A 24062-nucleotide genomic window follows, 5' to 3' on the forward strand; every position below is an offset into this window, starting at 1 on the left:
CTCTCCGCCAGTGAGATTTACAGCCTCTGAAACCCAGGTGGGTCAGCTATACGTTGGTTCTGCACGTCTTTAAGGAAGCCAACTGACACACTTTAGGCAAAGTAGCTTGTGGATTGAAATCACACCACGCAGGTGCTTTGAACTGCGGTGCTGAAGAGCAGTGAACATATATATCAAGGACTTCTCAAGAACCCAAACAAGCAGTGTCTTGGAAGAATTGCAGCCAGAATGCTCCTTAGAAGTGAGGCTCATGAGATTTCATCTCTCAGGCACACGCGCACACGCGCGCGCACACACACACACACACACACACACACACACACACACTCTTTGGCCATGTTATCAGGAGGGACCAGTGGGCGGGGGGAAGGAAGACCCTCAAGGAGGTAGTAGTAAGTTGCTGGTATGATTTAGCTGTCTGTCCCTGAGGCGTGCAGAACTTGTCCCGCCGGCGCTGCAGCGCTGAGACGCCCCAGACAAGCTTCGAGCAGGCGCGCCGAGCCAGCGGGCGGAAGGCGGCGGGGTCTCTTTAAGAGCCGGCGCGGACTCGGCGGCGCGTGCGGACGGGACGTCGCGCCACGCTCGGGCCGCTCGCGCAGGAAGGGACGTCGGCCTCCGCTCTGCCCGCCGGGCCATGCTGCTGCGGCCGCTGTGGGGCTCGGCCTCCCGGGCGGTACGTCGCGCAGGGCTCGGGAGCCTCAGGAGGCCCGGGAGCCCCGTCCCGGGACCCCGGCCGCGGGGTGCGCAGCGCCGAGCTGAGCTTCCGGGTAACGCGTCTCGTTGTTTCCGCCTCCCTGGGTCCCCAGCCCGGCGTCCGCGCTTTGACAGCACCGGGGAGCCCCTACTTTCAGCCTCGCGCTGGCGGGACGCCTACTCTTCCCCTGGCTGCGGGGACGGGGACGGTGATGGGCGGGTTCCCCGACGTGAGCCGGGGCTGGCGAGTCTGGACATTGCCTTTCTGCCTGGGAAACACACCATCACCCCCAATAGGGAGGCCCAGGTCCAATACTCAACCCATTTCTGGTCCACTTCTTCTGGTTTTGAGCAAAACTGGGGGCCAGTCCCCGAGTGATGCTGTTGACATTAGTAGTGGGTAGTTTAGGTGACGTGAGTCTCTCCCCTCCAGGAGTAAGATTCCAGCCTCCTCCAAATGGAAACAGTCATTCTAGTTAAGCTCTGGGGTTCTTAGGGCTTCGCTAGAACGGGCTCCTGGGGCGCCCCTCAGAGTCATCAGTGGTCAGGCAGGGGGACCAGAAACCTGGTTCGCACCTACTTGTACTCCCTATGCTGTTTGTAGAGGCCATACAGCGTTTTTATTTGACAGACAGACACGCTTCTGCGGAGGTCATAAATATAAAATAGGTGAAAAAATGGAAAGTGCATTAAGTGAAAAAAGCTGAGCACACAGCCGGGACTCAGGCAGGGATATAGCGGTAGTCAGATTACAGCCTTGCGTCGGAAGTCCCAGGGGTCATGGAAAACCTTTTTAGGCTAAGAAACCAGCATAAAAGTGACTCTTAATGGTGGTTTAGCAAATTAGGGCAAACACATTAACAATTTAAATATGTGTCTAAACATTGGTTTCTTTTGTAGATAAAGCTGGAGAAAATGAAAAAGAGAAAAAGTCAGTGGTAAGGTTCCTTTTTTATGTATCCATTCCAGTGGATCTTAGCATGCGGGAGATGAGGGCCCATTTATTTGTTGGATTAGAAACCAGATTTAAGAGACAAGTCACAGTTATATTCACATAAAGAACAGATATTTCTTAAAATTTTGTTTTGTGTGACAGCTTACAGATCCTACTGGTTTTTTATTTAGTCATCTATGCACGTTTTCTTTTGTAATATTATACTCAAATGCCTGTTACATCTTGGGCTGCTAATGGAAGAATCCACAGTTTGAATAGACTGGAGAAAAATGAGGCTGTCTCCTCCTCTTTAAACTTACAGCCTAGAAGTCTCTGGAGTGCTGAGGGAGGAGCATCCACAGTCCAAAGCAACTTGATGGCCCTGAATTAGGTTTTGAATTGGGTTCATTTTGTAGTCTTGGGGTTTTGACAGAGGTACTAGTGGGAGCCTGCTGTTGGTAGGTGACCTGACATCTGCTTGAAGTGCCACTGTTGAGCCCTCTGGTGGCTGTAGGATCAAGGAGGGAGGAAACCTTTAAAGTGGCCTGGCCTGGGTGGGTCAGGTGAGATAGCCCACTACAGGAGGTCATGAGAAGGAGCCTGCCCCCTCACTGAGCTGTGTTGCTTTGAGTGTCTCCGCTGAGAGGCCACTCTGTCACAGTGTTCTGGGTGTTCACTCTTACCTGTGTGTCTTACTACTGTGGAGCCACTCTTTGAGCTGCTGGAGGCAAAGCCACTTGACTGGTGTGCCTGGTAGCATCTGGCTGAGCTGAGCTAGTCTGTTGCTAGGCAGCAGATTTGAGACCCAGCCCATAGTTTGAGTTGGAGGGCCTGGTGCTGCAGCAACCTCACATTTTATAGACTCTTCTGGGATTCTGAAGCAGGGTGTCTGTGGGTTACACACTGAAAAGTCTGGACACAGACCTGTAGGCCTTGCTGTTCATGAAATCACCTGGAGAGTTTTAAGAGGGGCTGGTGATGCCCAAGACCAGGGCTTTCAACTGGTTCCTGTTCAACCCATTGCTGAGAATTTACATTTCCACCTGAGATACACACGACCAGAATCTACAGTCTAACAAGATTCTCAGGTAATTCTTATATATATGGAAAATTCACAGGTGATTCTTACGTATTTGGAAGATTCACCTGGGGAACTAACAGGTCTAACCAAAAGGCCAGTAGTTCAAATCTGCCAGCACTCTCCTCCCGTTAAGATTTACAGCCTGGGCAGTTGGGGCGTTGTGAGAGAAGTGTAAGCTTGAGTTGTCTTTTTGCTTTATTCCTTTCAGTTAGCTCCCTTCAACTTTTCTGACCAATGACAGGGTGCTTTATTTTGCACAAAGCAGCGAGTGTGGTACTTTCAGTTGTTAGATGTTATCCAGTTGGCTAGAAAGGGTGTATAAGAGCAATTTGTTGAACCACAATAGCATGCTTCCCAGTCTCAAAGATGGAATGCAGGCAGGATGCTTGTGTCTTAGGAGTAGAGGCAGAACTAGGATGGGTAAGAAAGACATAAGTATATGCATGTGCTCTAGGAAGGTCTGGGGTGAGGGGGAGGGAAGTGTGAGTCTGCTACTTTGGAGAATTTGTTGATTAATAACAGCATCTTGGAGATTTCCTGAGGATGGTTTTTGGTTTATACATTGGAGTCTTAGGCTGAACAATTTATGTTGTCCACACGGGCCCTTCCCCAAAGGTCATTCCCTGATGATCCCCTGGGTGCTTGATTTTTTGGTTTTAACATAAATTCATGTTTTACCAGATCTGTGTGGAGGGCAATATTGCAAGTGGGAAGACCACATGCCTGGAATTCTTCTCCAGGACAACAGACCTAGAGGTATGGCCTCCACGCTGCACGCCAAGGAATCTGAAAAGGCTTGGAGTAATTTAGAGAAGGTGTAGGTCAAGCTGGTATTTCTAGAAAAGTGTGAACTGGGCCCAGGGAGCAAGGCTTTCAGTGGCCCAGCATCTGGTGGGTGAATGGAGTAGTGGATATCAGCTCGGGATAGGAACAGAGTACTGAGACCCAGAAGAAGGAGAGCAGGTTGTGAGGAACAGAGAGACACAGATGAGGGACATTTGAACTGGATTTTGAAGGATGTATAGGAGTTTTCCATATGGTAAAGGTTAATGTGAAATAGGGTAGGCTGGGCATTCTGGGTAGAAGGAACAGCTTGTGTAGAAGCTCAGCTGTGTGAATGTGTGTGTGTGTGTGTGTGTGTGCGTGTGCGTGTGTATGCACAGGCACATGCACACATGAGGGTATGTGTTCTTCAGTGTCCCATTGCTTTGCTTTGGGCTCTTCTGTCCCGTGGTCCTGCTATTGTGCTCTCTGAAGGTCCCCAGATGGATCTACATAGTCTCAAAATCTTGACCTCAAGCACGACATGTAAATTCTTGCAAGAATATGTCCTCACATTCAACCTGGGATTGAGGGGAGGAAAAAGCCTTGCCCTCATGGAGGCTCTAAAAGCTCCCCAGAGGGCCTGAACTACATCTTATGAGTGGAGAAGTTGGCAGCTAATTGAAAGGTTCAGATGATTAGTGGGAAAGAATGGCTCCCAAACCAGGTCCACAGGAGGCTGCTAAAGAAACATGGGCTCTTGGCTGCCAGTGCGCCCCACAAAAAGATCAGAGCGGAGATGGAGACACAGCCATCTGCTGAGGCCGTGAAAGACCTCTCTACCAGGAACCCGGACTTCAAGTTCACATTGTAAGCCTTTCTTCCTGGGCTCCTCCCCCACACCTGCCAGCCAGATATGGTGGCTTGTGTGGGCTGGGGGCTGGGCAGGAACACACAAGGGTGGAATGGGGAGGACTAGCCTGCTTTGAGGAGTCACAGTGGTCAGAGAAGGGGGATACACATAAGCCTACCTATAGAGTTGGATAGGATCCTCTCAGATTATCTTGGAAGCCACGTCTAGAAGGGGTTGTGGCCTGCAGTAGGACCCATTCAGCCAATTTGCTCCTCCCTGGATGCCAGAATCTGGACTCATCTCTGTCTCTCAGCCTCTGTTTCCCCAGAGCTCAGAACTAAGGAAGAGCTGATATTTTCTTTCCTTGTAGGTGTTGACGGAGCCTGTGTCCAAGTGGAGAAATGTGCATGGGCACAATCCTCTGGTGAGCGGGATGTTTTCTGATATGAACTCAGTGCCCCTCAGGCAGCAGGCAGAAGTGGTGCTGATGTCTGAGCCTGGTGTCCTGCCTGGGCATGATCTGCTCTGCTGGTCACGTCAAGGAGGAAGGAGGAGACAAGTGGAGAATAGTGGCTTGTTGATGTTTTGAAGTCAGAGATCTGAGACTGGGAGGGGCCACCTCCCACCTGCTTTCTCAGGTGGCCACCTTTGACCATGCATCGCTGACTGTCTTCAAGAAGTCCCTGAGAACCCAGGCCTGGCCTCCCGTGTGCTGTCTCTAAGTAACCTAGACCACTGATTTGAGCTGCACGAGGCACATCCAAGCTCAGGTGCACCCTCTGGCCCACACTGAGCCCACCTGTCTACTCTTCCCAGGGTAGACTTTGCAGGCAGTCCTCCTCCTCATTCCCAGCTCCGAAGGTTCTGATTGGTGGGAGAGCTGGGAGCTTAAGAGAGAACGTAGGTTCTGGGTTCCTGCCATGTGGCAGAAGTACTCAGCAACAACTCATTGCTTTGTAATTGGGACTGACTCAGAGCTGACCCTCCAGTTAGTTTTCCAAGGCTGTGAATTGAATGGGAAGAGATTGACTATTTTTGTCCTTTGGAGCTGCTGGTGGATTCGAACCAGTGGAGGAGTGCCACCTTTGGGTTAGCAGAGCGACGCCCTATGTTCTAGGCCACCAGAGCTTCCTGACTTAGGTACTATTAGTTTCATTTTTCAGGTGGGGAAATTGCAGCTCAGATAAAGTAACTCCTAAGTCATGCCTCTGGTAAATGACAGATAAATTTCAACCTTGGACTCTGAAGCCTGTATTGTCTCCCCCACCTCACCCCATTTCTAGCAACACAAGCAAGTGCTCTTTCTTTATGTGGTTCCTTAGGCCCCGAGTTTCATTAGGGGCAGGGACTATGTCTATTCTGTTTTGCCATTATTTGCTAGAATAATGCATCACTTAGCACATAGTAGGTGCTTGTTTATTCATTCAGTGAATATGCATCACATTTGCCAGACACATTGTAGATGTTGGAGCAGTGACAAGAAGCCCCCTGCTCTCCTGGGTCCTACAGCCCAGGGTGGGAAGATAGAAGACAGAGCCGTAAAGTTAATTTCAGCCTCTCTGCTTCTGAAAGAAGGATGAATGCCAGGGTCCTTGTGGCCCATGAGGGCTTGGAGTTTCCTTTGACTCATCATGAATTGAATTGAGTCTCCCCAGAATATATGTTATATATATAAGCTTGGCTGGGCTGTGATTCTCAGGGGCCTGGCAATTGTTTAGTGATAGAATAATCCCTCGTGAGGTTATCTGATGTCATCAGCCAGTCCCTTTTAAGAGGATTAAGCTGGGATGGCTCACTCTTTTCATGTCACACCCCTGCATCAGGGGAGCTTCCCGGGGATGTGAACTTGCATTATTTTTTATCTTACAAGATATGAAAGGGGAGAGGAGTAAGCAGAGGAGAAACCTCAGTACCCAGAGAGAAGAGTGAGGATTGCAGTGTATGCTTTGGACTTGGGGTCCAGGTGCTGAGAACCTTCTAGACTCGGGGAAATTGATGCTGAGACATACAGAAATCTCAAAAGGCCACAAGTGATGAAGTAGATAAAGACCTTATGCTAGACCTGACAGCCTTCCTCTATAGCTGGTGCTCGGAATTTGGGCTTCCAGCTCCCTAAAATGCCAGAGAATGAATTCCTGTTTGTTAAACTAACCCCTTGTGTTATTTCTGTTGTAGCAGCGCTAGATTAGACATGAATGCAACAGGGAGCTCTTGGAAACATCTGGGCGGGGTAGTGCGGTAGCATGAACTGGCTGGTTTAGATTTAATAGGCCACTCTGGCTGCTGGTAGACGACAGGCTGCAGAGGCTCATGCATTGACTGAACATTGAATATCCCAGGGACTTTATATGGGCTCCTGTCACAGCCGCGCTTGTGATTCTGCAGTGCTTGTCTCTGTCTTTCCTGTTCTGAAGGCCCTGTGATTGAGTTGGGTCTGAGGCACTGTTCTGTCTGTCCTGTTCTGTCTCAGGCCTGTCTGGCCCCATTCTCGCTCCATGTAGGTTTCCCAAGGTGGCTGGCAGTGACCTAGATAGACCAGGGTCCTGCAGATGTCACTTTGAAGTAAAGTGCTGCATTCTCCTTCTGCAGGGTCTGATGTACCATGACCCCTGCCGATGGGGCCTCACGCTGCAGACATACGTGCAGCTCACCATGCTGGACCAGCATACCCGGCCGCAGGTATGTTCTTAGTATCAACTGTCAAAACAATTTAAAGTCGTGCGTGTGATCACAGCGAAGAAAGAGCCACACGGGGGCCGTCCTGCCTCAGAGCCAGAAGTATGCATGGCTCTACACTGCACCTGGGCCGCCGTCAGCCCCACTATTAGTAGGGGCACCACGTCTAATGTGGCCCCTCCCCTGTCCCTGGGCACCCTGGCCAACACACCCCCCAGCCATGTTTGGAGCAGTGCACGCTTTGCCGTGTGTGCCGCTCTTGGACATTTCAGGCCAGCAGTCACACTAGTCATCTCTGGTTGCCTGCCTGTATCCATTCTCTCAACTGGCAAAGATAGCATCCTTAACCAGGTGCACTAGCTTAGTCTCCTGGGGTGTCAGCAGAAACTCTGTCCCAGGCTGTGTATCCCGCCCCTAGTTGCCCCCTAAGTGGAAAGAGGTGCTACATGTGACCCAGCCTCAGCTGCCAGAATACAGGAGGTGAAACATTAGGAATTCTCAAACTAGCACGCGATGCAACACACTCAGCTAAACCAGGTAGCTCTAAACTCTAAAAACAAAACAAAACAAAACAAAAAAACAACAACAACCCAGGGAGAGATGAACCCCAAAATGAACAAAATATAGAATCAGAAGACCTTTGAGAGGAAGGAATGCTCCTGAACTTCCCAAGAAGGAATTCCAAAGAATGATTCTCCAGTTTCTTTTACAGGTTGAGGAAAAGGGCAAGAAAAACACAGAAAACATAAGACAAATAAGAAACTATGCAAGACCAAATATATAAAATAAATGGAAAATTAGAAGCAATATGAAAATTGCAGTTCAGAACATTTAGACTAAAATTTTAGAAATGGCACATTGGAAGGACTCAGAGCAGAATTGAAGAAATTGAACATAGACTTAAAGAAATGAAGGATAGATCTTCAATAGCAATCTGTTAGTAAAACACTCCGTAAAAAAAGGAAAATGAAGAAAAGTGTAAGAATCATGTGACAAAAGCTAGAGGAATAGCTTGTGTGTGATTGGAATTCCAGGACAGGAAAAGACAGAAAACATCACAGAGGAAATCACTGAACATTTGCTGAAAGTTTCCTAGATACGTAGAAAAAGGAAAAAATACGCATTCAAGAAACTGAGTAAACCCCAAACAGGATAACAAACCCCTCCTCAAAAAAAAAAAAAAACAACCCAAGAAATCAATTTTCCAAAATGAGAGACTAAGGAAAAAAATATTGAAAGCAGCTTGGTAAAAACAAATAATTACCTACAAATGAGAACAAGTTAGACTAAGTTCCCTATTTTTCTGCAGAAATCAGGCAAGAAGGCAGTAAGCTGGCATATACAAAATTTTTCAAAGAAAAAATTGCAAACCAAGAATTCATTACTGAGCAAAATTATCCCTCAGGATGGTGAATTTAGGACGTTTCCAGACGAACAGAATTTGTAAAGACTAGACCAACCGTAGTCTAGACTGACTTCGGGAGAAGGATGGGCAGTCTCCTCTGGTGTGATTAACTGCCTCTGAAAACCCGCTGGAGGGTCAGCTGTGGGTCAGTTCTGACGAGGCCTGTGGGAGCTCTGGGGACCCAGCAGCTGCCCTGCAGTCCCAAAGACACTGCTGCAGTGTCTGCGCGAGGTGCTGCAATCCCAAAGGCGCGCGATGCTAATCCTCCCGCAGCTTCTCAAAAGGATGGGTACTCTACTGCCTCTAAACCTGCTGGAACATCAACTATGCTGAGATCAGTTCCCAGCCCTCCAGGAAATACCAAAGGGAGTACTTGGGACAACTCAGAATTAACTTATCTGATGAAGCAGTCAAAAACTGACCCAGACACAGAAATACATAAATAAGAATACATACGTTGTTGTTATGTGCCATCCAGTTGCTTGCGACTCATAACGACCCTATGTACAACAGCCCTAAACCCTGCTCTATCCCTTACCAGTCTTATTGTCTCAAACACACCTATGCCCATTACCCTAGTGATGGAATCAATCCATCTCATTGAGGGTCTTCCTCTCCTGCACTGTCCCTCCACCCTCTCAAGCATTACGTCCTTCTCCAAGATCTGATCCCACCTTGCAACGTGTCCAAAGTATGTCAGACGGAGCTTCAGAATCCTTGCCTCCAAGGAGCAGCCTGGATTCACCCTCTCCAGGATGAACTTAATGGTTCTCTTAGCAGTCTGTGGTATATTCAGTACTCTTCTCCAGCACCACAGTTCAAAGGCATCAACTCTCCTACCATCTCTAGTCATTGTCCAGTTTTCTGATGCATAACAAGTGATTGCAAAGACCATGGCCTGTATCAGGCACACCTTAGTCTCCAGACTGACATCGTTGCCCCTCAGTACCTTGGAAAGGTCTCTGACAGCAGACTTTCCCAGCGCAATTAATCTTTTCATTTCCTGGCTGCTGTACCATGAGTGTTGATTGTAGAGTCAAACAAACGGAAGCTGTCAACAATCTCAATCTCTTCATCATCCATCATGATGCTGCCAATAATTAGGGAACTACTGTTGTTATTGCTCTTAGGTGCTGAGAATGACTTATAACGACCTGATGAACAAAACCGACCCATAGCTGACCCTCCAGTTGATTTTCAGAATAGTTAATTGCATGGGAGGAGATTGCCCCTCCTTCTCCCACAGAGCCGCTGGTGGATTCAAACCACATGCCTTTGGGATTGCAGTGCAACTTCTCGCCACTGGGTCACCAGTGCTCCCTTTGAACTTTGCTATCCAACTTTCAGATGCATACATGAGTACAGAACTTCAGTCCAAATCTACCAGTGTCTCTGCAGGAGAAAGACAGCCCCCTCAATGGTAATTAATGAAAAGGGCCATATAATAGAATAGAGCAGTATAACCCCAACAACTGGTTTACTGAGGGAGGCAGGGGAGAGATACTATTGACAACGTCAGCTTGTAAATTTTTAGTGTTTATGATGATGAAACCCCAGAAGAAAATGGTGAGCTCTGCCATGGCCTGGTGTGTGGAGGTGGGGAGGGTGGCAAAATTGAGGACCTCTGTGTGCCAGACCCTCAGAAACCAGCAGCAGAAACTCTAGAACCTCACCCAGTCCCCAGTCCACTTGGGGCTCTAGTTAAGGCACACAAATCCCTCCATTTGGACAGATTGCCCTTGTGGACAGTTAGGGTCTAGAACAAAGCTGTCACATTGTCCCTTTGGATGGCACTTGATGCCTTCCCAGACCCATGTTCCAGTTAGGCCTCAGAGTCCTGTGGTGGGTGCATGCAGCCAGGCCCTGCTCTGCTGCCCAGTGAGCTCTGAGCCCCTGTCTGTGGTGAACATGCTGGGCCACCACCTACAGACTCCCCAGCGCCCCTCTGTGACTGTCCCCTAGCAGAGACCTGGGACAGGGGAGTTGGTGAGTAACTTTTTGTTTTCTTTAGATGTCACCTGTACGCTTGATGGAGAGGTCGATTCACAGCGCAAGATACGTTTTTGTAGAAAACCTCTATAGAAGGTACAGAAACTTGCACGATTAATATTTTATTAAACTATAAATTGGAACTTGTTTATTCAGTGGACACATATACCAAGTCCCTACTATGTTGTCTCACTTTTTTACCACGTAGCAATGCTGTGTAACAGTCACAAGCCCCCAGGTGGCAGACACCTGTCTGCATTTATCATTTACGCACTCAGGGCGGCTGGCCAGGCGGCTGCTGACTTTGGCTGGAGGTGAGCTCGTGTCTGGGGGCTGGCTGGTCTGAATAGCTCCAGTTCCTTCCTCTTACCTTTCCCGCTCTTCTAGAACCAGTGAGCTAGTGTGGGCCTTCTTCTCTTGTGGGGACAGAGAAGTACAAGGGGATAGACTCCCTGACACTCATTCAGGCCTCTGCTTCCTTGTCACTGACATCTCATTGGCCAAAGCAGGTGACAACAGAGGTGGGAGGGCTGCAGGAGGGGTGAGTAATTGGTCACTGGAACACCCAGACTCTCATAGCTCAAAGCTGCTTCTGCCTTCCTGGGAGCAGAATAAGTGGGGGGGTCTCAGTGCGGAGACATCAGAGAAGTGGTGTGCTCCATCCTTGTGCGAGGTTTATGGCTGATTTTCAGGAGTTTGGGGAAAGTGAGTGGCTGGTGTTTCCCCCCTTGCCCATCACTTCCCTTCGTGGATGCCTACCTGGCCTCCACTGTTCCTGCTTTGAGTTTTGGGGTGTTTCTGGCACCCCCTCACAGAGCTTGTCACGCTTTTCCCCCTTGATACATGCCGGCTGCCTCTCCTCTCCTGCTTTCTTAAGTGGTCCCTCCTTTCCCCACCTTCTGACCCTTCCTGGCCACCCTTTTTTTTGGAGGGGACTATTTTACTGTGATTTGAATAAAAATGTACAGAGCAAATTAGTTCCCCCTTCCACATCTGAACAATTAGTTCAACAACTCATGCATCTTTGGGCTGTGCGTGACCTCTTGCTCTCTGCTTCCCCCCATCCCTGCCCTAGGAGGATGCACAGGAGATGGATGGAAATTGGAGTTGCTTTGATGTTGATTCAAGTGACAGGGGCCGGTTCTGGGCAGGGGGATGGGATTGACTGTGAACCTGGAACCTCCTTTAGCGGGGCTGTTTTCCATAGGATTGGTCTGCTTGCATAGGCTAATAGGAGCCGTCTAGAGGAGCAGTCACTTGGAGCTGAGGTCCCAGTGCTGGGGTGCTTCTAGACCTGGGAGACAGTGCTGTAACTGGAGACAGTGAGAGGCAGTGGCCCCTGGAAGGAGCCTGTGTGTTGCCTGGATCTTCATACATGACATCCCCCTTTGACCCCTCAAGGCAGGGCGTTGACTTGACCCGGCCAGGCTGGATGAATCATGGCTGAGGAGGCCTTGGAGCCCTGATGTTGCAACTTCATCCTCCCTCCTTACAGCTCCCGCCCCAAAAGGCTGTGGGTCCCCACCAACAAGTGCTGCTGAGAACGTGACTGTTTTCAGAGATCTGTGCTCCCCAAAGGTCGATGACTGTTATTTTAAACGTAAACCTGACATAATGCTTGAGCGTTGGGTGTGACTGGCCCTCTGCCTGCACCTTGAGTGGGAGGTTTTGATTCCCCCTGCAAGAATTAATCCGGAACTTGGTAGCTACAAAGTGACATGGTTGAGGCGGCCTCTGCAGCGTTTAGTAGAAGGCTCAGGAGAAGTCTTCGTGCAGGAATGGGGCAGCCCCATTGCAAAACAGGCCAGTGGCACAGCTTCTCCAGCCAGGCTGACGTTCCCCCTCCTGGAATCTCTTATAGACTCGGTCTGGACTCTGAAGGTCGGGACAGCCTGGCCTTGTCATCCTCAGTTGCTGGCTCCAGTGCAGTCCACCTCCTGGAATGATGCACCCTCAAAGCAAAATGTCTGAAAAGGTCTTCTTGCTTTGGGGGTGTTGAGTAAACACAGAGGTATTGATTCATTTCTTCTGATTCCTCCACTTTCCTGGAAATTGACCTGGGCTGAATGGGGATAATTAGCTGAATGGGAACTTGAGGCTTGGGGAGCTGGTATTAATTGCTGAAGGGGAGGATTCCGGTTACACCTCCTCTTTGGAACCTCTGAGGTGTGGGCATTGGGCTGAAATGAAAAGCTGAAGGTGGTGAGAAACTCAAGTCAATGGGGGTCCCAGGCGGTTATGACTGGACCCCAGGGGCTGGAAAATTGAAGGCCAGGTTGAAGAGGAGTGGTTGGCATTTTCTAGGAACAGAATTAAGGGGATTGAGTGGTCACCGCTGGGGAAATAGCTCACAGTTGGAAGCCCTGACTCAGACACTGTGTTGGGAACAGAAAGCAGGTCCTTCTCCTTCTCTAACTGGCCTGGGACTTAGACTGCTCCCCACGCTGGTCTCAACCAGGGATTCCAGGCCTGTGTCTCCTGGTCTTCTGTCCAGAGCCAGACCAGATAGACACTGGAACACTGGACTTGATCACCCTCAATTGACAGGCTAGTGAAAGTGAGTAAACAGCCTTTGGTATGGGGGCCTCAAGAGGGGTTGGGCTTGAATCCACCCTCAGTTGGCCTTAACTTCTTTAGGCCTCAGTTTTCCTCATCTGTAAAATGGAAATAAAACAGACCTCTTTAAATGTTAGGAGAATAAGAATAAATACTGTGTACAAGGTAGCTGGTGTGTGAGATCCCTGTTCCGACCCCTGCTGCCACACTAGAGGCCCGCTGGTCCTCAGGAGAGGGTGACAGCAACCAGAACCATCACTGGGACCTGCAGGGGCCCCAGTCCTCCAGTTTTGCCACCCCAGCATAAGGGGAAAGCCACTATTGAATCGATTCCACTCTTCCATCCAGTTTCTGAGGCAGCAAGTAGTGAGAGAGCAGCTTAGGGTGAGGGAGCTGGGTGGCCTCGTCCACAGAGGTGCCCTGTTAACCCAATGGCAGCCCCTCTGGCAGTTCGAGTCCCCCAGAGGCTCCACAGGGCACAGAGGGGCAGTCTCCTCCTGAGTGAGGTGCAGCCGTCAGACGCCTGATGGGGGGTCAGCTATGGGTCGGTTCCCACTCAACGGCCCTGCGTCCACGTTTTATGCAGACTGTGGTCCTAGGCCCTGTGATGATGGCCACCCTTGAACTGTGTAGGGGGGAAAATGCTAGAAAAGAAAGGTAGTTTTATTTTACATGTCATGTAAAGAGGGGAAGAAATCAGGAAGACATCCAAATTTGTGAACCAGGACAAGCGTGGCAGTATCCGGGTCAAGTTTTTCTTTTCCTGGTCACTGCTAGAAACTAGACATCTTCATTGTTTCCAAGACAAGACTTCTTTGAAAAGCTAGAGGTCTTTAAGATGACATCTGGACTTGTCCACTCAAAATGCTTGGTTCCTGGTTTGGATGGCTGTGACGGTTTCAGACTTCTTACCTGCTGCCTAGAAGAAGGGCTGTCTGCCAGGTGTACCCCCTAGGCCCCACACAGCAGCTTTCCCATAAGCCCCTGCAGTGTTCCCTCACTTCTCGCTGGCTCAGGTCAGGCTCAGGCCGGGGGATGCCCAGCACCGGATGGCCCAGCCTCGTTTACTGAGCCCACCGCTGGGCCAGGGTGAATCCTTCAGGGATTCTCTCTCCCCCTTTGTCCTCAGTTGGAACTGACCGCTACTTGACCCTCCGTTGGCTCACTGAGGCTGCAAATTGCAGGAGCTTACCAGTGGGCTGGGTAAGCCTCTTCTAAAGCTTGGGATGGGGCCAGGCTTCATTTAGGATTGTCAGATGGACCCCGAATCAGTAATGAGTAGCTTTTAGGGTGTTGCACCGTTAACCAGAAGCTCCGTCACCAGTGGCTGGGATCCACCAGCTCCTCAAGGGAGAATAACAGACTCCACCGGTTACAGGTCAGCCTAGTTCAGCCTCAGAAACCTGGACGGTCGCTTTGGGTCAGAACCGACTCAAAGGCAGTGAGTGAGTTAATTTTAAGAAATGGGAGAAGACGCTTGGGAGGCAAATCATTAGGGGTTACCAAGTCGACCCGTTATATTTGTACCTGAAGTCTCTGCAGTACTGTAGGGCTTCCCTGAGTCTTCCACTCCTCCCAGCTTTCCTCCTGTATTGTGAGGTGATCTCCTGGTCTTCTGTTCTGGCCTCCTTGCTGAGGTCTGACGCCTGAAGACCCCTTGAGGCCGGGCCCTGGACTGTCCCTGCTGTCCTCGCTCTTCTTGGGCACCCTGTCATCTCCACAGCTCTGCCCAGCACTGCTCTTCTCTGCAGAGGACCCTGAGAACTCAGGGAGCAGGGCAAGGCGTCGCTCGATCTTGCTGTGTCTGGTCCCTGGGCCCCCTTGCCTGCTTGCCTTACAAGAAAGAATGTTTGAAGCCCAAGGTTTGGTGTCTGGAGGACCTAGCCCTGGCTCTGGTCTCACCTGGAGTTAGTGGCTCAGAAAAGCTGCAGTAACCCCTGAGCCTCAGTTTCCCTCACTGTAAAGCATGTGCATGGTCCGTTCCTCCAATGAGTGCTATCAGGTGCCAGGAGCGACCTCCCGGTTTGAAGATTGTGACTCGGGACTCAGCATTTGGAACTGCTAGGTCCCCCCACCTGAGGGTCTGGAAGCGATCGCTGCTTTCTGCGTGGGGTCAGAAAAGCCCTTTCTCCCCCTTTCCTCTCGGGGTGACTGGGACGGGGTTGTGCATAGAAGATGCTGTCAGAAGGAGCAGCCTCGAGCCTTTGGGTCAGTGTTCATCCTGCCCTTTCTTCTGGAGCAGGAATCACAGTCTGTATGCAGGGCTGTGGGCACATCCCACCACATTCTCAGCCCACCCGAGGCGCCGGCCCGGCTGCAGCCAGGGGCTTTGTGTGAGTCACTGTTGTCTGCATGTGCTGGTGGGAAGGCAGCCTGGGTCAAAGCTGAGATGCGGGGCAGAGCCAGAGGGTTTGGGGCAGCCAGGGTGGGTGGCTGGGGCACGGGCGTAGCAGGGAATGGTAAGAGCAGAAGCAGGAGGCAGGAGGTGCTGCAGAGAGCCGGCGAGCCCTCAAGGGAAGGCCTTCTGGGCTGGACGGAGGGCACCGGCTGTTTCCTGGAGCAGTGGGGAGGCTCGGGGCCTTTAATCCTCACTTAGGTCTGTAATTAAGGTTAGGGAGACTCTGGAGAGGAGGCACGGGCAAGCCTGGGATTCCTGGCACAGCACCCCATCTGACCTTGGGCCCACAGACAGAGCTTGTCCCTGCATCGTCGCCCCTCCCTGTCGGGGGCCCTTCGTCCTAACTGTTCACAGGATGCCAGCTGCAGGTGCAGGTGGCACCGTCCACCAGGCCTGCTGATGTGCATGTAGGCCCCGCTCCAGCACACACTGCCCTTTGTGTGACTGCGGCCCTGGGTCCGAGTGGCCGCTGTGCCGTTCAAATCCAAAATCAGTCCTCCTGCCGAGCAGCAGGGTGGCCTGCCCTGCACTAATGCTGGAAACCATCCTTCCCCGGGCAGCACAGGCCGGGGTCCTTGTGTTCTGACCACCCTACTCCCCACTGCTGAAGACGGGGCTCCCTCTCAGTCTCCACAGTATAGGAAAGCTGAGCACGTGACATGGGACGTGGGACAGATGAGACCGACGGCACGCAGGAGTGGGGTGGCCAGCGGGGCAGGCGAGTGGGTGGCAGGCGTGTAGGAGCCAGCAGGTAGTGGGCCCCTTGTGCCGTGGGAGGACGTGCCTGGCTTATTGAAATAATTCTGTAGGCTGGCAGGGGAGTGTGACCCCGCAGGTGAAGGGCTGAGTGGTCTGCAGCTGTTCCAGCTGATGGAGCTAGTGGTGATGGCCCTTCCTGCCGGGGAGGGGCCTGTCAGGTGCAAGCCGGGGCCACATGGTTAGGACCTGGGGCTCTGAGAGGCTCTCGGTGTGAAGGCAGCACTTGGAATGTGGGGTCTCACCACCCACTTGTCGTTGTGATGCCCAGGGCTCCCAGGACTCGCTCCCCTGATGCTCTTGGCGATGCTGCTTCCTCTTCTAAAATGAATTCTTGGGATTTGAGTGGATGGTAAGAGATCACATTGGGTTTTCATTTACTCAGTCTTGGCGATACCCTTGCAGAGAGCCGCTCCTATGCGTCGTGGGGCAGTAGGGCAGCGCGGGAACGGGGCTGAGTTGTGTGGACGAACACAGCCCTTGCCACCACGGGGCCTCTCGTTGCAGCGGGAAGATGCCTGAGGTGGACTATGTGGTTCTGTCAGAATGGTTTGACTGGATCGTGCAGAACATCGACGTCTCTGTTGATCTGATAGGTAAGAAGCCTCTGTCCCTCCCAGGGAGGAGACTGTACTTGGGGGGACCCATCAGCAGGGGCAACAGGCAGGACATTTGCCATGGATGACTCCCTGGATTCATTCAGCCTTCTCCTCAAGGGCAGACGGGAGTTGGGACAGACTGGCACATTTCCTGGGACCCGCTGTGCGCCTGGCACTGTGCTAGGTGTTACCCACCTCCCAGTCATGCTGAAGGGAAGCAGGAGTCGGGGGGGGCCCTGCCTGCCACAGGACCAGCTGAGTGGCCGCCCCAGCCTGCCCCTCCTGTTGGTGCCCCGGGCAGATACTCCCTTCGGCCCTGCCCACAGGCCTGCATCCTCCGTGCTCCATGGCTTTGACTTCTAAGCCAGGAGCAGAGTGATTAGAGCTCTGTTTTCCCGTGACCTCAGTTTATCTCCGGACCACTCCTGAGACCTGTCACCAAAGGTTGAAGATGAGATGCAGAGAGGAGGAGAAGGTCATCCCACTGGTAAGAGCCCCACTGCTGTCCTTTCTGAACCCTGCCCCCCAAGCCTGCTGTGGGGAGGAAACAGGAAGTGGGTGCACAGCCAGCCCCACACTTCCTCCCGAGCTCGGCTCCTGTGCAGATGCTAGACCTTCACTTCCTGGGGGGGTGTCGCCCCCAAGACCTGAACCCTCATGCTCAGAAGTTTCCCCCCTTCCTGACAGGTGTCATTGGACTTGTCTGCCTCCACCCCTGAGGGTCTCTGGCTCCTCATCAGAATGTGGGGTGAAGGGGGGCAGGCTGTGCTTGCTTGCTAACTGCACCCCGTTGCTTGGATCAGGGCCTGGAGCTTAGCTGAACTGGGGGGACACACTTGCCTGCCTCTGTTGGCTCAGTCACCTGGACTCCGGCCATGACTGGGGTGTTAGATGTGGACTGTTCTCTTAGCCCCAAGTCTTCCACCACCCTAAAAAAGCCTCCACACTGTTGCAGGGGGCATGTCTCCATACCGACTCCAGAGGCATGGAACCCCACAGCTCTGGACAAATGCCCGTCAATGGGGTGAAGTCACTCTTCACAACATAGCATGTGGGATCTGCGTGACCAGACCGTGATTGTTTCTCTGGATTTCTCTCCCTTCCCTCCTGCAAAGAACTCACATGACTATGACATCCTCTATGGAATGGGATACAAATGGGCCTTTGCATACGGGGCTTCCTTCGTCTCCAGGGTGCCGTGCAGATAATGCCCCCTTCAGGAAGCCCTCCCTGACCTCCTCTCCTTTCTGCCTATTAGCCCCTGAGTTCCTTGTGCTCTCAGCCCTGGGGCAGTGAACTGAAGTTTTTAGTTTATGCCTTTGTTGGAGACTTTTGGATTAGATCTACATTTCTGTGGAATGGATGCTGGTCAGACTAGCAGGTGGCCCAGCAAATTGGAAGGACAGACGGAGGGAGGACTTAGAGGTTCATCAGGGCTGCCATACCTGGTGCCCCCACATGGCAGAAGTGGCGGTGATGGGGATGCCTTTGACTTGCGGTTGACCAGGGTTTGTGCTCCTGAGACAGGAGGTGCTGCACGCAGGGCTGGGTGTGGAGCAGTGCGTGGGGCAGTGCCTCTGACCGCTGTGCTGCAGGCCTGGCCCGAGCTGGTGTCCAGCCGTACTGGCCACTGCCCATCTGAGTCCGGGCCTCCTTGTCCAAGTCACTGTCCCGTGGTCACGGACACCTTGGTGGGAAGATTGCCCCTCCCCGTCCCCATGGCTGGCTCTCTGTCCCTGCAGGAGTACCTGGACGCCATTCACCAGCTCTATGAAGAGTGGTTCCTCAGCGGAAGCCGCTTCCCTGTGGCGGCCCCTGTCCTGGTGAGTTCTGCCTCCCTCATGGAGAAGGAAGGGTCCCCAGGAGTGCCAGCCACACTGAAGCCTGCGTGGGGCTGAGCCCTCTGGAGCTGGAGGATGTGGAGGGAGGAGATGGTGGGTGGAAGGGTCCCCATTTCTGGACTGAGTCTAGAGGTGGAGAGAGCTGAGATGCTGATCTGAATGCTGCCTGGGGACCAGGGTCGCATGCGCTCACCCGGCACCACCAGGGGAGCGTGGTTCCCCATGGCCGGAGCCGCTACGTGAGCTTTGGTTTTAAGCATCTGGGGTGGTGATCCTTCCCAAGTGACCGTCCCTTCAGTGAATGCCACAGAGCCTCAGCTGACCATTTCTCGATGACTAGGGTCATCAGAAGGAACATCGGTTGCGGTTCTGGGCTGTGACATGGTGACAGCCTTAGGAGGTGCTAAGGTGTGTCAGACTGTTTGCCCAGCTGACTAATGTCTGAGTTCTGTGTTTGCGTTTATGAGAACCCTCCTGTCTCTTGCTGACACGCGTCACTTCCGGCGGAGGTGTGTGCACTCTGTTCCCCTGCTTCCTAACCCCTCTTCTCTGACTTGATGTCCCTGCATTGCTGTGGGCAGGTGAACACCCTGAGGCAGTTAGAATGCACGCCTTGGGGGCGGGCTGTGAGGGGTGTCCCTGGACCCCTGACTTGTGCTTTCACTCCTGGCTCTGAGGTTGCTGGGAAGTGAGATATTCCTGTACTGGGACTGAAGTAAGCACAGCTCATTTTCCTCCTTCCCTGTGAAAACTGGACAGTATAGAATGATGAGGGGGAAAGTAATTGTTTCCTGCAGGGACAACTGTAGTGGATCATTGAGTGAAGACCTGGTTGCAAATGTAGACTTGACCTTGAACCACGTGTGGCGTTCTGTGGCTCTAACCTCATTTTCACTCGCTCTCTGTGCCTTGTCCTGCCTGCCTCCCCTTTCTCCTCTGTCTGTGAAGAGAGGCTGAGAGCCGGGTCAAGTGCAGTGCTGTGACCCTGTGTTTAACTTCCAGGTGATTGAGGCTGACCACGACAGACAGAAAATGTTAGAGCTCTTTGAACAAAACCGCGACCGGATCTTAATGCCCCAAAACCAGAAGTATGGCTCGTAGCACAGGAAAGGAGCGATCGTGCCAGGAAAATGCCTGCCGCTGCCTACTCGCAGTCAGACTTTGGAAAATCTTCACGTAGGAGGCTGTGTGTGGCCCGGGATAGGCCTCCTGTCTTTTCTCCATTGCCAGCATCTTCCTCCAGGGTCTCTGGCCTTTGTGAGTCAATGATAAAGGGACCAAGGGCATGTGTGGCCCTCAGCGCTCGCTGCCTTACATTCCCAGGCGTTGTTCTTGCGGCCCCTGCTGCCGGTCCCTCTGTGCGGGTCTGAAGGAAGGTCCACCTGTTTTTGACAGCCTGCCAGGTACCCCACGTCACAGAGGCTCTGTAGACCACTTTCTTGACCCTAGCCCACCCAGAATACCAAGGAAGTGATCTGATGCCCTGGTTGGGACACTGGTGTTCTGCGAGGTTGAAGCCCTTCCAGGTTGTGGTTGTCCAGCCAGGGTGCCACGGGCCACACCCCAACTTCTAGCCCCAGCCTGTGCCCTCGGTCGTGGCTGCCACATCCTGAGAGCTGCACCCTGTTGGGGACCCTCCCGTGAGAGTCAGTGTTGGAGAGCCTGGGGCTGCTAGCATTACTCCCAGCATCTCAGCAGTTCTCCAGACAGCATTCGTAGATTTCCATGAAGATGCGCTGTTCGGCTCACGCCTGATGCTGCAGACTTCATCATCTTAGGAAAATCACATCTGGGATCCTGAATGGGGTTGGAGGTCCCACTTGAGCTGCTATCATTTCCGTGTGGGGGGAAGGAACGCCTGGTGCCTGGCTGGTACCTTCAGCTCCACGCTGGTGTCCATGGCCCCCAGACACTAGTGTCCTTGTGAAAAAAGCCACTGAAAATCAGTGGCTCCAAAGGGGAGTGACTTAAGTGTCTTTTTGAAATGCTTTTCCATCCAAGGGGACAGCTCAGTGTCCCCTTGGGCCACAGAGCAAGAGAAGCCTCAGTATTGGTTCAGAGACATCTTGGCTTCACTCAGCTGTGACAGTGCACCACAGACCGCTTGTTGTTGTTGTGGACTGTTGAGTTGAAAGCAACCCATAGCTGACCTTCTAGCGGGTTTTCAGAGGCAGTTAATGGTACAGGAGGAGATTGCTCATCCTCCCATTGAACAGCTGGTGGATTTGAACTGCTTGCCTTTGGGATTGCAGTGCATCTTCTTACTAGTAGGCCACCAGAGCTCCCTAATCAAGTAGGCAGCAGGGAAAAGGGAGACCTTTCCTCTTGGGGACAGGCTGGACAGAGGAGTCAGAGTTGGCAAAGACTCAAAGCATTGATGCTCCCGGCCTTTTGCAGGTGGGCAGTGAAGTCTAGCTGCAGACACAGTGGGGGTGGGGGTGTCACTGGTGGTTTCTTTGGTGGCAGCGGGGCTAAATGAAGAGGCCTCGCAGGAGCATGGGCTCCTGTGCCTGCTGTCCTCTGACTGCACTGGTGACAGATGTCTTGGGGTCAGCCGTGAGCAAGCCTGAGCAGGAGGAAGTGCTGCGAGGTCAAGCACGCCAGCCCAGCCCTTCCTGTTTGGGCCAGTTCTCAGTAAACCAAGGGCAGCTCGCACCTGCACCCAGAATATCGGTGACAGATTAGTAACAGTTCAGGGCAGACGGAGCCGTTGCTTCCTGGGCTCTGGGTGTGGCAGGACCATCTTTGGGACTTTGTAGGTAAACTGTCCCCTAGTGGCCATTGTTCAGTCTCTGCGTCTCTTTGGGGAAATGTGTTTCTTCCCTTGCTGTGCAGCAGCCAATAAATCCTCCACCGAGAGCCCATTTCTCTGTCTAAGTGCATCCTGTGTTGTTGGTTGTAGCTATGCAGCCTGCTATTGCCTTTGGATGTTGTGGGTTTGTATTTTTAAATTCCGTGTGGACGTGCATGGTCCAGCGGAGCCTCTCCCCTGGCACCTCAGAGGTGCTGCGGCTGTCACAGGTCTCCGGGTCCTCACGTCCCCTCCTCCCCACCCGACGTCACCACGCTGTTCCCACCTGGCATATGATGTCCTTGGGTCAGCCACCGTCCCAGAGGATGGAGACCATATGGTCATTTCTTCTGCGGTGGAAGTTCCTGTCCAGTGGGTTCCCAGGAGGCTCTCCCTGACTAAATGTGACCAAATTCATGAGCGGATGAAGATGGGCTCCAGGAAACCAGCCTGCTCTTGCCTCTCAGTTTGTCTTTCTGCCTCCATCTCATTTCCATCAGAGTCCCTCAGCTAGGTGAGACGTGCCTTCTTGCTGGGTGGCACCCCCTAATGTTCCATAAAAAATCGCTTCACAGTTTAGCTTCTGTAGAGGTGACATTCAAGAGAACCCCAGGGAGCCCTCCACTCGGTGATGCCCAGGCCGCTGGACCGGAACCCACTCACAGGAGGTGGGGTTAGGGTTTGGTTATCACGTGGAAGTCATAAAGATTCACAAGCTACTAAAACATGGAGGGCTGAAAGGGCCAGAAATCCAATAGATTCATAAGACAAGACATGAACAGAGAATTCACAGGAAAGCCACAGAATGTCCCTCAAACATATGAACTGAATATATTCAAATGAACCCTTTTTAAAATGCAGACTTAACAACGTTGTGGTACCATTTCTCATAGACTGCTGTCATTTCTGTGGATCACCGAGTTGGAACTGACCATAGCCAAACACGGCCAGGGATGACTTATCCTCTGCGGAGCGGCTGCTGGATTCAAACCGAGTATCTTTGGGTTAGGAGCGCAATTCCGCTGGTGGCTTAGCCTTAATCACAGAGCTCCCTAGACAGGCAGGATTTTTTTTTGTTTTGTTTTCATTTTTTTTTCAATGATTTTTAAATTTTTTTTATTTTTTTAAAAGTTCTTATCGTATTATTTTTATGTGTACCGTCAAATCAGATCTGACTGGTACAGGAGGAGATTGCCCCCTCCGTCTCCAGCAAAGCATCTGGTGGATTTGAACCGCATACCTCTGGGATTGCAGTGCAGCGTCTTGCCACTAGGCCACCAGAGCTCCCTTGACAGGCAGGATTTAGAATGACTGGGACAGCGCATTTTATTTGCAAGGCAGGAGGGAAACATGCATTCCTGTACGTCGTTGGGGGAAGTATAAATTGGTGAGGCCCTTTTGGAAGGATATTTGGTAACAGAATGACCCATGCATTTGCCTAATGACCCCGCGGTCCCGCTTCTAAGATGTAATGTGTCTGTGGTGGTTGTGGTGGCCATGTGCTTTCAGGTCAGCACCGCCCACGGCTGGCTCTCCAGCGGGTTTTCAGAGGCTGTTAATCACAGGGAAGGAGACTGCCCACATGCGTTATTTATTGCAGCATTTGTAATCACAGAATACTGCAAGAGCATCTCTCCTGTTTTCTATTTATTTGATAGCTCCTGGATGCGGTAGTGAGCAAGACATAAATTTCCCTCGTGGAGCTTCTGTATTCTGGCAGAGGAACCAGGAAGTCAAGGTCGGGCTGTTGGTAGTTGACATTGAACCACTTGCAGCTCATTGCAGCCTTCTCTTTGAGGAGTGCCCGGTCCGGTCCCAGCCTCACCGTTTCACCCGCTGGGCCCACGGCTGCAGGCACCTCATCGGTCTTCTCTTGTTGAGGGTATTCCTCTGCATTTACCAAGCGTGTCTTTCTCCAGGCACTAGTTCCTCCCGATACCTTGTCCAGAGGACACAGGATGAAGTTGCTTCTAAGGAATTATTCTGGCTGTGCTTTTTCCAAGACAAATTTGTTCATTCTTCTAATAGTCCATGTATATACATATAGTCAATAGTCTTCAGCAACACCATAATTCAAATGTACAGATCAACATCTTTCTGGTATTCTTTGCTTCCAGCCAAGATTCATCTACTATCAGCAATGATACCTTTCATGCTACTTCATGCCTCTTCTGAATCCAGCCTGAATTTCTGGCAGTTCCTGAATGGCTACAGTAATTTTTAAATGATCTTCAAAATCTTGCTTGTGGATGATATTAAGAATTAAGAGATCAGGGGAGCTCTGGTGGCCTAGTGGCAAGGAGCTGCAACTACAATCCCAGAGGCACACGGTTCGAATCCACCAGATGCTCTGCTGGGGAAAAGGAGGGACAATCTCCTCCTGTACCAGTCAGATCTGATTTGACGGTACACTCATGCAAAGCCCTCTAGTGGGGACCATAGAAACTGTAAGGTGGTAAAATGATGAAGTCAACTTGTGAGAAAATTTGAATGAAAAGGAGAAGATGCCAATGAATGTTTTACTTGGACATGAACATGATGGTCAAGAGTGAGCTTTCATTTTTCTTTCAAGATGAGACTGTTAGACTGTATTTGCACACATACTGATAGAGAGGTCCTGGATAAGTATTGAGAGAGCCTGGAGAAAGAAGAAAAATTTGTCATTTTCTAATGGGCTTGCTCAACTGAATGTGTACCCCAGGCCACTGGCAAGAGGCTCTCTTCTTTG

The 24062-nt window shown here is 51.6% G+C and overlaps 1 protein-coding gene across 1 annotated transcript; it reads left to right on the plus strand.

Annotated features, from left to right (window-relative positions):
* The first annotated feature begins 625 nt into the window (after positions 1–625).
* On the plus strand, positions 626–19644 carry TK2 (thymidine kinase 2, mitochondrial). Its single transcript, XM_006878911.1, has 10 exons — positions 626–767; positions 1594–1631; positions 3390–3464; positions 4694–4747; positions 6913–7002; positions 10416–10489; positions 16611–16699; positions 17110–17189; positions 18445–18525; positions 19546–19644. The coding sequence occupies exons 1-10, from the start codon at positions 635–637 to the stop codon at positions 19642–19644; spliced, it is 813 nt and encodes a 270-aa protein (XP_006878973.1). The 5' UTR covers positions 626–634.
* The last annotated feature ends 4418 nt before the right edge of the window (positions 19645–24062 follow it).

The sequence above is a fragment of the Elephantulus edwardii genome, unplaced genomic scaffold (assembly GCF_000299155.1).
Source record: "Elephantulus edwardii isolate Elephantulus edwardi_28Jun2011 unplaced genomic scaffold, EleEdw1.0 scaffold00001, whole genome shotgun sequence".
NCBI lineage: Eukaryota > Metazoa > Chordata > Mammalia > Macroscelidea > Macroscelididae > Elephantulus > Elephantulus edwardii.